The sequence below is a fragment of the Podarcis tiliguerta genome (assembly GCF_965153285.1).
Source record: "Podarcis tiliguerta genome assembly, chromosome: 11".
Lineage (NCBI taxonomy): Eukaryota > Metazoa > Chordata > Lepidosauria > Squamata > Lacertidae > Podarcis > Podarcis tiliguerta.
Genome location: NC_139544.1, coordinates 36,073,005 through 36,090,431, shown reverse-complemented (window position 1 = coordinate 36,090,431; position 17,427 = coordinate 36,073,005). Strand labels below are relative to the sequence as shown.

Genomic DNA, 17,427 nt, shown 5'->3' with positions numbered 1-17,427 from the left:
ATTTGTCAAGCCTAAATAAAATACTCTGTTAAAGCCACAGAAAAACCTTCTGATTGAACTATGCCTTTGTGCTCATAGACGAGGCAATTCAGTCTTTTTATTTTCATTCAATCTTCCTTAACCTGGACAGCTACCGCTGGCGTGTAATTTCCGAGGAGGAGTTTGAATGGATGGGTGTGCTTGGGAGTTTCTGTGAAACTTGTAAAGCTTTTGACAAACAACTGGTAAATCGGATGGTGTGGAACTGATACTGTAAGTACAGGCGCTGCCTCAGGAGATTAATAACCCTGCTGAGGTTAAAAACTGGGAAAGCCTCCAGCAGGACTGCATTTGACAAGCCCATGTTAAAACTATTAGATGTTGATTTAGATCTTTGCTTAAAAACTTGGATTGTTCACAAAAACCGTGGGGGTATAGTTAAAACAGTTTTTTCTCCCTTCAGGGCTAACATTCTCTCCCCCCACACCCTTCTTCTTTTCTCTCTTTTAGGTATGTGATGTCAAACCAGTAGGCTGTTCTCTGGAGCCTCCCACACACTATTGTAACGTCATGTGCCAGTATGAATATTATTAACACAGACACACATACTTCAGTGCTCTGCAACGGAAGAGGAGGAAAGAGAAACTAAACCTTCAGAATCAATGAATGGACTGCCTGCAAAATGTTGCTTATCTAACTTCTGCTGAGAATACCTCCCATTTCTGCTACTGGAGAAGAGCTGAGCGGAAACAGGATCATACCCACCCCCCGTTAATTTCCATTCATATATACTTATCCCTTTTTATCTTGGATTTCAGGCTCTGAACTGCTTTGGCTTAAAGCACTTGGACAGCAATATGTGTCATGTCATTGTCACTTGCCGCTCAATGCTGTGGACGCTCCTGAGTATTGTTGTGGCATTTGCAGAGCTCATAGCCTTCATGAGTGCTGATTGGCTGATTGGCAAGGCAAAACCTGGGAATTCTGAGGGCATGGACAATGGGATGGGAGGATCGCTGGAGCCGTTTCGTCCAACCTTAGGGATCTACGGACGTTGCATCAGACTCTCACACATGAAATCATCGATGCCCGACACGCTTTGTGGCCCTTATGCTGAAAACTTCAATGAGATTGCCAGTGGATTCTGGCAGGCGACGGCTATTTTCCTTGCCGCGGGGATCATGATACTCTGTGCTGTCGCATTTGTATCCGTTTTCACCATGTGTGTACAGAGCGTTATGAAGAAAAGTATTTTTAATGTCTGTGGGCTGCTACAAGGGATTGCAGGTAAGTGTATGAAAAGGCAAAAAGTGAAACATATTGGATATGTTTGTGGTATGTGGATAAGGATGCATTCTCAACAAGATTTTCTTTCTGCTAAATGTAAAGACCTGTTCAAATAGTTTAGTCTCCAGAAGACTGCATTTAACAAGCCCATGTTATAATTCAGGAATATGGTCAGGGTAAAACTTAAGACACTAGCTAAAGTTTCCTTTATAGCTAGCAGGTGTTCTGGATATTTCTCAGAAGAATGACTATGTTGCAGTTTACTTTAAAGTACCTATATCTTTTCTGCGCTGTGAGAAGCTGTTTAGATACCCTCAGACCCTCCTCCTTAACATGACACATAGTTTGAATCAGCAAATATGATTTGTAATAATAATAATAATAATAATAATAATAAGTTTTATACTTCACCTATCTGACTGGGTTGCCCCAGCCACTCTGGGCAGCTTCCAACAAGCTTCCTGAAACAGGGCTGCCTTCAGATGGCTACAAAAAGTTATATAGTTGTTTAACTCTTTGTCATTTGACGGAAGGTTGTTCCACAGGGTAAGTGCGACTGCCGAAAATGCCTTCTGCCTGGTTGTACATTGAGGGAACCACCAGAAGGCCCTTAGAGCTGGCCCTCAGTGTCTGGGCTGAACGATGGGGTGGAGACGCTCCTTCAGTTATACAGGGCTGAAGCTGAAATTATACTACTCATAGTTCTAGAAACCACCATTTCATCTTTGATTCCAGTCGTTAGCTGTGTGACTAGCACAAAAAGGCAAACTGATTTGTCTCAAACCAGGAAGCAAGGAAAGGAATCATAAGGTGTGAGGGGAGGGGGGATACGGGGAAGGTTGTTATTTTCCATTTATTGCATTTATAAACCCTACCTTTTCTCTGAAGAGCTCTTAAATACATTATGTATGAACCAGCAGTTCATATCTTTCCTCACCATCATCCTTTTTCTCTTAAGAGAATCCTAAACAAACCAGAGAAGAAAATGGTGGGTCAGCCACAAACCATTATAAATCAGAGAATGAACCACTTCTGTATCTGAACCCTTTTGGTTGTACTTTCGTTCTGAAACAAACAAACAAACAAAACTACGGCTAATGTGACTATCATCCATAGATGGAAAGCAACCAATTTTTTAAAATTTAGTTCTTTGTAAATTGTGTTGTGGCTACAGAATTAGTAATCTCGAAATGACTCTTTACTGAGTTCACTGATGCTTTGTCATGGCAGTGCTATTGCACCTGGAATGTTGCCAGTGTTCTGCTGATGACGTATGACTGTCACGATGCACGAGTTTCTTAATTCTTGCTCTTGCAAAGTGCTTAAGCAATGGTTCAAGTAGTCTGCCAGCATGGCTGTAAACAGATAGGACTATTAAAATATTCCCTCATAGCTGGATTGAAGCCTGGCTTAAATACATCCATGAAGTTTTATTTTTCAGAGTTGTTTCTGTAAAGTACAAATATTTTGCAGAAGTAGACCTGGTTTTGATTGGTTTTTTTATGTGTACTTGGGACACAGATGGTACTCTTTTTCTTATCACCTTACATTTCCAACAGCTGTCAAAGCACAAGCACTTTCAATCATTTAGAATATTCTTGATTAACAGGACAAACTTATACATATTTACTCAGAAATCCAATGCTGTATGCAGAGTTCTCACACATCAAGACTTCACTTTCCTCTTTACACCCAATGCACCCCCAAAATCTGCTCCAGAAGGCCCCCTAAACCTCTGGAACAGATTTTGAGCGTGAGTAACGGGGAAGCGGGTGGCGCTGTGGGTAAAAGCCTCAGCGCCTAGGGCTTGCCGATCAAAAGGTCGCAGTTCGAATCCCCGTGGCGGGGTGCGCTCCTGTTACTCGGTCCCAGCGCCTGCCAACCTAGCAGTTCGAAAGCACCTCCGGGTGCAAGTAGATAAATAGGGACCGCTTACTGGCGGGAAGGTAAACGGCGTTTCCGTGCGCGGCTCTGGCTCGCCAGAGCAGTGATGTCACGCTGGCCACATGACCCGGAAGTGTCTCCGGACAGCGCTGGCCCCCGGCCTCTTAAGTGAGATGGGCGCACAACCCTAGAGTCTGTCAAGACTGGCCCGTACGGGCAGGGGTACCTTTACCTTTACCTTTTAACGGGGAAGAGGAAAGAAGGGACAATTCCTTTGCACAGGGGGAATGGTGGTGTGGGATATAGCATAGCTCAATATCCAAACAAAAACCAAAACCAAAGTACTGGACCAACAAGCACAAAAAAACCCCTCTGCAGTGCCACAAATCCAACTTAACGGTGTAATGTTGGAAAATGTCGATGACTTTTCCTACCTAGGCAGTTATCTTTCCATAAGGACATAGATGCTGAAATCCAGCATCGCCTGAGCTCTGCGAGCGCAGCTTTCTCCCGGTAATAGTGCCAAGTGTTTGGGACATTCACAGGGAAACCCAAATGCTCGTTTACAACCAACTTTACTGTACTCTTGCGAAACAAGGACCACTTATAAACACCATCTCCAACTCCTCAAAAGATTCCATCAACAATGTCTCTGAAAAAATTTACACATCACTTGGGAAGACAGTGTACTGTCAGTGTACTGGAAGAAGAAAAGATCACAAGTGTCAAAGCAATGATTCTTCAACATCAACTTCGTTGGACTGGTCATGTTGTTCGGGTGTCTGATTATTGTCTTCCAAAGCAACTACTCTATTCCCAACTTAAGAATGGAAGGCGAAATACTGGTGGACAATAAAAGAGGTTTAAAGGTGTTCTCAAGGCAAATCTTTAAAAATGTAGGATAAACACTGACAAGTGGGAAACACTGGCCTGCAGGCACTCCAATTGGAGAACAGCCTTTACCAAAGGCTGAAGACAAAAGGGAGAAACGAGCTAAGAGGAAGGCACGCTTGGCAAACCTTCACTGTGATCAACTCCTACCCGGAAACCTATGTCCCCACTGTGAAAGGATGTGTGCATGCAAAAGTCACTTACAGGCTCACTGTTAAGACTGTTTTCATGGAAGACAATCTTACTTGGCTACAAGTGATAGCCAAAGAAGAAGAAGATTAAGTCCAGTGATAATGAGGATTACTGCCCAGGTTATCTTTAAAATCTTGCAGAAATTACGATGATTAATATTTAATCTTTTTCCTGGAATTTGTGGGAAGAAGAAAACTACACAAGCTGTTGAATTTCTGACCAGTTTTGTGGGCAGTGACTTAAATGGTGCGTAAAATGAAGATTACAGAATGTCCTTCTAAGGGTTTAGTCCAAGTCCTTCATCTGCATGAGCATGTAGGGCTGCCAAGTCACAATGAGCCCACACACATCTTAGGCCAAGGAGCTTTTTAGTCTGTCTGCAAATAATCTGTCTTCTGATTAAAAGGTTCCTTTTGGGATTCCTGTTATCCTCCAGTGCTCACAGTTCCTTTCTGTTCTTAAAGTAGGGAAGCAGCAATCTTCATTTTGTAAACATTTAGAAGCCATACTGTTAAGGAAAGAATAAGTCATCAGCTTCAAAGGGCCATAGACCAACACAACCATATCATTAGATCAGTAACTGCTGCTTGACAAACAAAAGGGGCTGGACAGGCGGTCATTTGTGCATCTTTTGCGAGTGCTGGAGCTATTTTTAAAAGGCTGTGAATTACTTGAAAAACCTGAGTTTGAGCAATTTTGTTCCTAAAATACTAACAGGGAATTAATTTTTAAGTGGGTTGATTGTAATAATACCTTCCTCTTTTCTGCCTGTAAATATCAGTAGTCTGTTGTATCCAGTTGGGTATCTAGGGACTGGGATTCAGAGGCACACTAAATGCATTTGCCCACATTCATCCTCCCTCCATTTCTCTCTATATTATATTAGACTGTAAGTTCCTTGGGGGCACAAAGCTCAATATTTTTTGCCTATAAAACTCTGGAAGGTGCTACATATACTGAAAGACCTAAAAACATATTAAATAATAACATGGGGTTGTTTTTCTTTTTTAAAAAAGGTTGTTTCCATGCTTATATTAAAACTCAAAATATTTTCCGAAAATATTTAAAGTGCATATTTTGTGCTAAGTTTCCACTTAGGTTTGTTTTTGGCGGGGTTTTTTTATTATTATTTTATTTTAGCCATTAGTGCCAGCCCTTCTCCATTTCTGGGAAAATGCTGTTTGGTTTATAGTGGAAATCCTGACACTGTCTCAAGTACATTTGCACTTTGAACAGCATGGTACATGAGTTCCTGTATTCAGATGGCTGCATTCCAGCATGACTGCTGAAAGTTAAAGTTCGGGAAAAGACTTGGTGGGGGCAGGAGGAGGGGAGATGAGCCTAAGAGGAAAAGTGTGCTCATGCTAAGTATATGTGATAATCAGGCATTGAAATATGGTAGAGCCAATTTCAAATAGTACAGGATAGTACTTTAACAGTAACGATTTTAATTCCGTTACAGATTGAAGTTTTGCCTAGCAAAGTGGGCAGCTTAGACCCTCCTGTGCCTCTGGGCTTGTTTAGACTCCAGGCTGACCAGTAGTCTGTGTAGTGTCATTGTATGACTTGCACTTCAGTCTCCCTCTAAGCTACATAATGAACATGCCTTTTATATGTAGCAGGAGATGAAGGGCCTGAGCTGATAAAAGCTGGCAGACAGCTCCTGAGAGGAGGCCATAATATTGCTTCTTCTTGTTGTTGCTCAATCAATTCCTCGTCATGCTTCCTCTGTCGCAGGGCTTTCTTCCCAAATCGTTTTTCTAGCCAAGTTGGTGATGCATCAGCCTCCTCTGCGTTCTTGGCAATTCATCTGAAAGAGGAGTCAGATTAGGACTGAGATTCAACGCAATCCTAACAGTTTCCAGAAGAGGCAGGCTAGAAAACTTTTCTAACCAGCCCTACTCAGGCACCTGCGTGGACGGCTTGTCCTAGCTAATACACTGTAGTAGAACAGTAATGTAGGAACACTTGGCAAGACAAATTGGAATGTTTCTTGAGTTTAGTTTTGGAATGGTTTTAGGAAAATGCTGCACAACATAGGATCAGCCAACAGGATTGCAACTAAAATTTACGGGAAAAGTAGCAGCTGCCCTAACCTTTTGGCAACACACTTTGCATGTGATTTTCATTTTTAGTCTGAGCAAAACTGAACTTGTATAGGTGATGGTCATGAAGACAATGTACGCCAATGTGAAGTGTCTTCATCTGTGGGTTAACATTACAATCCTGACTACATTTACTCACAAGAAAATACTATTGATTTCAATAACGTTTAGCTTCAGTTAAACGTGCAATGCTATATGCATGTGCCTGGAAATAAGTATCATTGAACTAAATGGGGCATGCTTGTGATTTTTCCTAGGATTGCACTATAAATCATCAGTGGATTGCAGTATTAACCTTTTTTAAAAATACTTGAATGAGAAAAGAGGATAAAGGTCTTTTCTGTCAAAAATCTGCTAGCAAAAGATAGGAGATAGATGTGATTAAGCTCTTTGCAGCAAACTGGTCCAGCATTATTGATATCCTTTTTGATAGACGTGATAACTATTTGAAAATCGCTAGTATACATGCAAAGGAAAGAATAACAGGCTAATCATATGATTTTTGTGCTGCCATGACTCACTGTATGTGGGTGTTTTCCGGGTTGGTAAAACCAAGAACCCAATTTCAGTACAGTTTCTGTAAAGTGCAACTGAATTAGGAAAGAGTCTGGAAAAACCCTGGTGTTGCCAACTAGTCCTGGCGGCTTTTAGTTTCAGATCCTTCCAACACGTTTTGTCATTTTCTTTGGCTAGATTGTCTTCTATAAGTATTAATTCAGGGAGCTGAACTTATTGAATATTTCCAGTCAGTTGCTGAAATCTAGGGCTGGATCTAGGCACATCAAATAAGTGTTTCAGTTTAAAGTGTTGTAAATTTAAACAGGAAAAACAGGTGGAAAACAACAGGGCTTCACATTGCCATCTGGTGGCACAATGTTATATTGCATATACAACACATATAAATTGCTTTTTCTTTTACCAATCTAGCTGAATCCTAGGATTGGCTTGATGAAGTTACTGCATTTAAATAGCTATCTATATCAAGTTTGCATTTTTAGGAATGGGTGTGTCACATGTATAGTTGGGTCCAAATACAGTATCTTGTCTATGACATTGAATGGATTCCCTTGGAAAATGGAAGTTTTTAGGCAGAAATTGGATGGCCATCTGTTATGGATGCTTTAATTGAAGTCCCGCATTGCAGGTAAAAAAAGGTAAAGGACCCTTGACAGTTAAGTCTAGTCGCGAACGACTTTGGGGTTGCGGCGCTCATCTCGATTTACTGGCCAAGGGAGCCGACATTTGTCCACAGACAGTTTTTCCGGGTCATGTGGCCAGCATGACTAAGCCGCTTCTGGCGAAACCAGAGCAGCGCACGGAAATGCCGTTTACCTTCCCGCTGGAGCAGTACCTATTTATCTACTTGCACTTTGATGTGCTTTTGAACTGCTAGGCATTGCAGGGGATTGGACTAAATGACCTTCCAGTTCTACAATTAAATGACAAGAAAACAGACAAAATACTTTCTGAGCTGTTTTCTGTGTTTCCCCTTCATTTTAATAATGCAGGATGGTCCTTGCTTGTCTACAGCACTGACGCACCATTGATCCCATTTGGCCAATTTCTGCTTTCTTCAGAGGCATTTTTGACAGGCAAGCACCCCTCTGTTTCAGTAGAAAATGCAAGGGGGTCGTTTTTGGATTTGCAGACAGCATTCAGCTTTGCCAGTATACTCTGCTGTTTAATGTGGCAGAACAACAACTGCACAAGAGACTGTCAGAACTAAATATCATGCTTCTGGCTTATCCAAACAAACAGCTGGGTAACCATGCTCTCTGAAGGAGTTGTTTCCAAGATCAGACCAAGGGGATCTGCTTTATGTTACTGCAAAGCTGCCACTGCGGCTGGTCTGGCATTACTCAGATCCAGTGCAAGGCAGTCAGAGTGGTGTGTGACGTTGATGAATTTTAGTACTGAACTTTGAGTTCTTGGCTTTCAACAGTGATGTTGTTCCTTATGCTCAGTGGCTATTAGCCCTGATAGCTAAGTGAAACTTCAGTATTTAGAGGCAGTGCATATCTGAACACCAGATGTTAGGGCAAAACAATTGAAGAGGATTGTTGCCTTCAAGCCCTGCATATAAGGTTTCCTTAGACGTATCCAATTAACCACAGTTCTTGTTACATTCCTGGAGCTCCAAATAAAAACTTTGAAACTAAAATAAAAAGGCACATGACAATTAGCTACCTAAGCTAGAACTTAGCTCTTGCTATTGAACTCCCCTCTCTTCAAAATTATATGGACAACTTCTTTTTATTAATTTGTGTCTAGAGCACAATATACTTCTTTTTCCTTCCTGTTTTTGGAGAGATGGATTGTGTCTCTCTGCGTTAACTTTTTTTTAGCTAATCCTTTTTTAGCTAATCACTTGGAAAGTGGAGGTGCCCCTCCAGATGTACCTCCACAAAACTTAAATTGAACATCCTCTCCAAAGCTGCCTCCAGCCTCTGAGAGTCCAATTAAAGGCATCAAATTAATTAGCTACTCCATTTCTTCCTTACATTTGCACTGTACAAGACTTGCACAGGGATCATTAAATAGTAAGTAGGGGGTACCTCAATACTTAAGGATTGAAGGATTTGTAATTTCATGTTCTTCAATTAAATTACAGAGGCATACTAATTGAGTGGCAGATATAAAGGTGGAGAACAGAAAAAACTGGCTTCTTAAAATTTGTCTTTAGTGAATTCTTTGATTTACGAATAGAATGGATGCCTGGACACACCTGTTTGATAAGTCTGTGCTAATAAGTTAATGCAACACACAGTAGTATCTTGTGGTATTTGCTAGCAAACATTTAAGCATTTAAATCTTATTTACTCAGTTGTCTGATAAATGCATATAAAGCAGAATGATGGCAGAAGCCAATTTTAAAAAAGGAATCTGACTATGAGCACATAGCCTACATTTTAAGAAACAATCTGTGCAGTGTTAACTAATTTTAGGTGGAAAATGTGATAAAACGCACAGACGTCCCTCCGCCAAAGCTGTCAGGTCCCTGGTAAACAGCAAGCCAGGATATAGCTATTGTTTTGTTGTTGTTTAGTCGTTCAGTCGTGTCCGACTCTTCGTGACCCCATGGACCAGAGCATGCCAGGCACTCCTGTCTTCCACTGCCACCCGCAGTTTGGTCAGATTCATGTTTGTAGCTTCGAGAACACTGTCTAACCATCTCGTCCTCTGTCGTCCCCTTCTCCTTGTGCCCTCCATCTTTCCCAACATCAGGGTCTTTTCCAGTGAGTCTTCTCTTCTCATGAGGTGGCCAAAGTATTGGAGCCTCAGCTTCACGATCTGTCCTTCCAGTGAGCACTCAGGGCTGATTTCCTTAAGAATGGATGTGTTTGATCTTCTTGCAGTCCATGGGACTCTCAAGAGTCTCCTCCAGCACCATAATTCAAAAGCGTCAATTCTTCAGCGATCAGCCTTCTTTATGGTCCAGCTCTCACTTCCATACATCACTACTGGGAAAACCATAGCTTTTACTATACGGACCTTTGTTGGCAAGGTGATATAGCTATACCACAGGTTTAATCATCTCCTTTCCTCAGGGAAGTCAAGTTCTGGGGTCACCTCACCAAGGTATAAGACAGGTGTTTGGTGTGTACATACACCCTCAGAGGTTATGCTCAAGTTTTGTTTTCCTTTAACACGTGTGCATAAAATGTTTTCTGGTAAGAGAAACTGTACTTAGATTGGAGCAGTTTTAAAGCATCCTGGTTTTGATAGATAAAAGCCATTTCAAATGAAATTTTGGTGCTAAACATTGTAATTTTCAAACTTATGCTGTGTCAATAAATCTCCTAGTCAGAAAAATGATGCTGTATAGCACACTGACAAAGGAACTTCTGATGACACCAGGAAGGGGATTTCTGGTGTTTAGTCTGTCACAGCTGGTGGGCTCAGAAGGATGAAAGCCCAGTTTATCCTGGTCTGCCCAAGATGAAGCAATACTTTATAGTTTCAGTGACACAGTCATGCTGGCAAGGAACACCACACAATGTTTTTGGCTGTTCCTGACTCAGTACACAGAGAAATCCCTAATGTTAAGACTGGAACATAATTCACATATGGGGTTTTGCAACCAACCAAATGATAAAAGGCTACAGATAATCCAGGTTCTCTCTTTCTGTTTAAGAAATGCTTGTTAAAGGATTTACATACAGGGTCTGATACATTTTGAACTTTCTCATATGTCCAAGTGCAGCTTTATGTAATGTGGGATACTGGGATGTTTCCCTCAGCTGGCTGGCATTCTGTCCCAATAATTAAGAAACAGTAATGTGCTGGAGCATGTAGAAATCTTAATTGCCGTGAATGAGACAGAAACTAGCACTCACAGCTGTTCCTGCCCTCAAGATTTACTAAGAAACAAACCGATACTGGCTGTGATTTATAACTTAGAAAAAACTTCATCCTTGGTGGAGATGGGGAGGAATAATAGGAATATAGTTAATACTGTAAACATTTTTCAGTGTTGTCATTTTATTCATTTTACATGTGACTGTAATTTGTTTTAGCTGTTTTTAATGCTGAATTTAATGTTGCCGTAACCCACCCTAGGATCTGCTGGTGAAGGGCAAGTAATAAATTTAGTAATAATTCTCCATTTGGGCATGTCCTGCTGGGTTTGTATTACTGCATAGCAGCAACTACATTCAGGATGTCAAACCCACAGTTGCACTATAAACAGTGCATTGCCTGTCAGTCCCTAAGCCTGCAGGCCAAGTGATTCTGCATTGTAGTTACTGAATCCTCTCCCCTTTTCTCATGATAAACTTCCCTTTTTTTGCCAGTTTGGTTTACAGTGATGTGTTTGCACTTTTGTTCTAACTACTCTTTCTTTTTCTTGGTAGGTCTCTTCCTTATCCTAGGCTTGATCTTATACCCTGCTGGCTGGGGTTGTCAGAAGGCAATAGACTATTGCGGACATTATGCTTCGGCTTATAAACTTGGTGACTGTTCGCTGGGCTGGGCTTTCTACACTGCAATTGGGGGCACTGTTCTGACATTCATCTGCGCAGTCTTCTCCGCCCAAGCTGAAATCGCCACCTCCAGTGACAAAGTACAGGAAGAAATTGAAGAAGGGAAAAGTCTTATCTGTCTCCTTTAATGACTCAAGAGAACCTTTACATGTCTCAGCAGAATTGGCTTCTAAGTGGACTTCTAAATGAACTGATGCCAAGACACACACAAAAGCCTTTTGGAGCTCAAGCAGTATAGTGTCACTTAATAGGCATGGAGGAGGACTATCAGCAACATAAGAATAAAATGTTACTTTGTCAGCATCACAGCACCTGGCTGCAATGGAAGGATGCTACAACATACAGCTGTTGGCTTCAAGTTTGTATGAACAGTGCCTAACGGTTTTGGAAATGCTCAGTTCTACTTGTATGTTCACCACTATGAAGGATTGCAGAGGAATCCTTGGAAGGATATTGCTGAATACAAGTCAATATGTTTCCACTATGTACAGAAAGATAATGTAACCAGGCTTCAAGTTCAAAGGTTTTAGATGTCACCTTGGTGCCATCCCTACGGCAGTTTCTTCGGGATGCATTTAGAAAAGCTTATCTTGTTGAGATAGCACATGGGGAAAACTTGAGTACAGGAAATATGCATGGATTCCAAATGAAGCTTGCAAGGAAGGGATTTTCATAGGCTGGGGCTTGTAAGCAATACTTTGCCCAGTAAACATGTGAAATAGGTTGCTGTAGTCAGAACAAGTACAGTATACAGCAGCCGCCAGAATGAAAGCTAAATTATTTTGGGCTCATAAGCACAGGTAGTACTAGCAATATGCGATTGATTTAGCTGTATAAATGTAGATAGGTGAAGCAAGTCTTAGGAAGTAGTAATGGTAGTACTTAGGCCCCAAAGGTGTACCTCCTAGTGGAAGTGTAGACCTTAATCCACCTTCAAGGACAGTAGCAAGCAGAGTACTGGTGCCCACAGGGTACCTCCAATGGCCTCTTCTTGCCATTCCAAGTACAGACTGCCATTGCGCTCATCTTGCCTGAGATTATGTGCCTAAAATAGCCGCATCATCACCTAAGGACAGACTCTATTAAGGTCTGATGCTTTTGAAAGATCTTTTTACAGCTATATTGCATGCTGATGATTATAATCAGCTCAATGATTTTCCAGAGGTGATCTTTTTCTGCAAGACAGTGCATACATACACTTCTGTAATTTTTCTACAAGCCTAAGAATTTTTGAAACCCATTAAAACAAAATATCATGGTGCTGTCATAATGACGGGTTAACTGACGGCTAATAATCAGATGTTCATGTATCAGATTAGCCTTATTAACATTGATCTCTCATATTTTACCTTTTGATAGGAAGAACGTGCAGCAGTTGGAGGCCAAGATGCTAGACTAAAATTTTACATCAAAACCACTAATGATAACCACTTATGTCTACCATAGCTTCTAAAATTAAGAAAATTGAAATTTCCAGTAACAAGGAATGTATTTTAGAGTATCTACCCCTCGTAACTCAGGTTTATTGTGCATGGCTGCTTCTTCTTTAACCACTGCTATAGTAAGTACTACAAAAATGAGTAACAACTATGTACATACAAATTTTGTGGGGGTATTACCAACTATGCTGATATGTTCAGTACCAGCAGTGCCGATTAAGACACTATCTTGGACAACAAAAGTTTGCTTTCTTTTGCAGAGCTGCTGCTACTTCTTCGACAATTTCTCCTGTTCAAAAACTTGTGGACATTCCAATTAGCAAGAGCATAAAAGGGTGATGCACTACCCACACACATTATGATTAATACAAACATGCATTAAGACTTTAGAAGTGTGATGGACAACAATAAGTCTTCCTACTATAAAGATAGGGTCTTATAAAACAACCAACAACAACCAGGTTCACCTAACCTGAAAACCCAAACATTGTAAACACTGTCCCATTGTTTACAGAGTGGTAGATTACTTGTGACCCAAGCCAAATGCAGCCTACTTTTGTGACTCTGCCAGGTGCTTAACAACCCTTGTTCATTTTTGTAGCTTTAGGCAGGTAGCACATAAAGAAAGGTTTGCAAGGTCCTAGTAACCAAAACACATAGTTGTGGACTATGCTTGGCTTGATAGGTCACAAGCTGCACAGGTCTGAGGAAGACTATCTCATTCTAGAACATGGTGGGCTACTCCTATTTAAAAGGGCTCCCTCTTAATGCACATGGAGTGTCCATGCTGATGTTCTTTAGTTTGCTCTCCTTTTTGGTACCGCAGCAGCAAAAAACCTCCAGATTGAAATAGTGAGGTTCAATTAGAGCTAACCTTTTTAGCTCTAAAAAGAATGCATATTCAATAAGGACGCAGGGCTAATGAAATATTTGTTTGGCAGAATCAGTTTTAACACAGGATATGATCTTGTCACATTTCACATTTTATGTCTGAAGCTGCCCCCCCCCCCCCCATGAATACTGCTGTAATTATTATGGCTGTGATCCAGGTGTGTAGTTACTCCAAATCAGAATATGCATTCTGTTTCCCCCTTTTAAAAATACAATTGCTCTCACAATTTTTCTTTAGATTTTCTTCTCCCCCAAATGGCAGTTTGGCAATAAGAGCCATAAGAGCTGTTAAAAAGAAGAGTGCTGGTTCAATAATTTGTTTCACATCTCTTCCCCATTTATTGTTAAGTTGCTCTTGCATTTAACCTCCATTCTGATTTTTGAGATACAAACATTTGAAGGTAATTGAGGGATAACACTAAGATTTCTATCTCTTTCTCTAGGGAAACTATCATGGGATTTCAAACTAACAGCTTCCAGCCTAGAATTGAAGTGGTAAAATCAGAAATTAATGTGTCTAGAGAGTGAGAGTGTGCACAGTTGAAATTAAAGCTTTTATGGAACAGATTAGTAGTATATGGGGCTCTTGAAAAGTGTTTTAAGGAATTCATTGATGTAACAAACCATTATTTACTTGGTCTCTCACATTTCCAACTGCCCTTTTAGTAAGGGTTCCAAATGGGCATGCCAACTTTAGACAATACACTGTAATGCTGCAGTGTTTAAAGCAAAAATTGTCATCTTAAAAAAGAGAAAGTTTACCCCCCACGTTGAATTGAACAGCAGTTGAAATAAATTCATAAAAGCTGCAGTTGGCAAGAACTTCTTTGCAAATAGGTTTTTACTCCTGTTGGAAAGTAATAGAGAGAATGCTTCTAAGACACTTCCTATGACTCAGGTATGTATCTAAAACCAGCAGCTTTTTTGCTTTGTAAAAATAAATCACATGCACATATGATTGAGCAATGGATGAATCCTATGTGTTTTAGTCAATGATTTAAACAGATAAAATATTTCTTTAGTTGTGCAATGACTAATATTTCAAAATCCAGTATGGTAGATACAGCTTTAACCAACACTCAAGTGGCATTTGGTCTAGTTATAAACTCTACATTCTAATGTACATGAGCCACAGAATTGCAGACTATAAGTGAAGTTTCTATAATAACATGGACTGGAAGCACAGTAACCTAGAAGTGTGTGCATTATGAAGCTTAGGCCCTGGCAAATCTTACCACATAATTGGGAAGTTTAAAATGTATTTAACATCACATCCTACTAAGATGATGCTTTACTGTGCTATTACAGCTACCACCTAGCAAGAACTCTTACCTATAAAACACGGGTATGAATGGTTCCATGGTCAAAAACAAGCTGCCCATCATGTTTTCTAATAAGCTCTAAAGGGACAAGGATTTTCTCTGTTGGAGAGCTTTCTGGAAAGTCCGATCTCAGTAATATGCAGACACAATTCCTTATGTGAGGCTATATATTACAGTATTGTGGGAAGAGGGAGAGAACTCAAGGAAAATCTAGTTTAAACAAAATTTCCAATGGCACAGTTCAGATTTCAGCCACTGAAATAGTTCAGCCCGTTCTTTTGCAAAAAAGCACATCAGTAACCAAACATTGGCATTCCTTACATGGCATAATGCATCTTTCTTATGGTTGAAATATATCCTAGTTTTCATCTAAACTTATATTTCATGAATTCCAAAAAATATTTCATAATTCCAAGAAAACTTACAGCATGGTTGGTTTTGTCACTTTTACACCCATTGCTATCAACACAACTTTGTGTTTCCTTGGATAGAAGCTTTATTGCCAGTCACAAGGTTTAAATCTATGTACAAGAAATCTTGAAAGTTTTCCAGACTACATCCTGTGGTTTAAGAAAGATTTTATGTTTTACCTCTAAACAAACTTCAAGGACCCCTTTTTATAAAGTATTTTGCCTTCACAAGATGACATATATGTGAATGCTTCTTAGCGTGTGCTATATTATCTCAAGAAATTGTGTTTTAAACCTGTGTTCTAAACAGCTCAAAATGTGTAAACAAAACTTAACAAATTATTTCTTAAATAGCTGCGGCTGAATCATTTTTGTAAACATTTACTGTATTGTGTTATGTGCCACTGCTTTCCAGAGGGTAAAAATTTAAAGATTCATATGACGTGAGATGTGCAATAACAATAAGAAAAAAGAGAGGTTGAAAGGGACAAAGGTATTCCAAAGGCATATACAGCTACACTAATTCTATTTCATATTTATCAGATGTCAACCATGTCCTGTAAAATCCCTCATTGGAATGAAGGTGGGGTTAACAATAATTGGAATGATGGATTTCCAGCATCTCCTGAACTCTGGGAAATCCAGGCCTACTTATTTATAGCCTAAATGTGAAGGATTGTTTAGCAATTAGCAAGCTCATCAACATAAAAGGAACAAGAGAGGAATGTTTGAAGCTCTATAGTCAGCTAAACATAGTAAAGGATGTTGTTGAGCTGTATTGCTAATTTAATTTGTCTACAATATAGTAATTTCTTTGCCTAATAAACAGTTATTAACCCTTCATTTTTTCTGAGAAATCATTTCTGATTTTGACAAGCCTGATATTACTAGTTTGGGAGCATAGAGTTATTGTTTTTAAAGTTTGGTTTAATCTGTATTTTTTATAAATTTAAATTGTATTAATATCGATGTGTTTGCCACCCAGTGCTCATTGGAAGAAGGTGAGGAATATAAATCCAATTACTTAAGCCAAGTTATCCATGCAACAGGAGAGGAACTACAAGAATGAGATTGCCATTGGCTTCTGATTGAATGTGAAAGGAAGAGCAGGTAACTTTGTACCAGTGAATAGTTGTACTGTTGGTTGTAACCATTGAGAACCAAAAGAGAAAGAGAACAAAGGCAATAAATTGGAGGCATTTAACAGCTGTATTTTCTAGTACCAATCTGATAACTAAAAATTGTTGGTGTAATTAGGAAAAATGGGTGAAATCGCAGTAAGTGTTTGGACCATGTCCATGTCTAGTAGCTACTGATAGCTTCCACCAATTAGACTACACCTCCTAGCACAACCTTGGCCAGAGGCTTAGTGAGTTTCAGAGACATACTCTCAAAGAGCCTCTTCAGCCCAGCTCTAGGGAAAACATATCAAAAGGAGCAGTCAACCTATTTTCCCAAAGACCTGTGGACAAAGAACCTGAACAAAACCTTGTGAAATATTCGTAGACATCTCAACAACCATGCATGAGGAAGATTTTAGTGAGGAAAACTCATTTTTTAAACCAATGAAGCCAGATGTCCAAAGTATTAAAAAAAAAGTTTATTTGAGAGAGGGAGGAAGAAAAATGAAGGCACCAAATCAAACATACTTGAAATGAAAGCAAAAATTTAGTTTAGTTTAGATACATGTTAGCTTAGTTCAATTTAGTTTTTATATGGGTTACCTGCTTGAGCAGTCTTGGGTTTAGGAGCATGCACAGAATTCTTTGCAGAGTAGATGGTGAGAGAGTACCTTTGGCCATCTGGCTGGATAGCTCCAAAAGACAAAAACGAGGTGAAGCCTCACATATTTATGGGAGCCTGAGACTAGTACAAGCCAATCTCTTAGTTGTCACCGTGGCGTTCTTTTGTCCAATCATATACACTCCATCTCTGATGTTAGTTGTCTTTGCGGAATGCAGCAGTTATAGCAACAAAGAGCAAGAACTGAGTAACTGAACAATGAACACATTTTGCTGCACCCTGTCCAGCAACCTGTTCTCACA

The 17,427-nt window shown here is 40.0% G+C and overlaps 1 protein-coding gene across 6 annotated transcripts in view; it reads left to right on the top strand.

Moving 5' to 3' along the window:
- The window catches only part of LHFPL2 (LHFPL tetraspan subfamily member 2), a 115,427-nt gene extending 99,202 nt beyond the window's left edge, over positions 1 to 16,225 (top strand). For 5 of the 6 annotated variants that reach the window (XM_083404375.1, XM_083404378.1, XM_083404379.1 and 2 more), the window contains 2 exons: positions 490 to 1,266; positions 11,192 to 16,225. In XM_083404375.1, coding sequence (XP_083260501.1) covers positions 837 to 1,266; positions 11,192 to 11,448 — 687 coding nt within the window. In that variant the 5' untranslated portion in view covers positions 490 to 836 and the 3' untranslated portion in view covers positions 11,449 to 16,225. Of the gene's footprint in view, positions 1 to 217; positions 253 to 489; positions 1,267 to 11,191 lie in introns of those variants that run through there. The other variant, XM_083404380.1, reaches the window with a different exon arrangement.
- Positions 16,226 to 17,427: the final 1,202 nt, after the last annotated feature.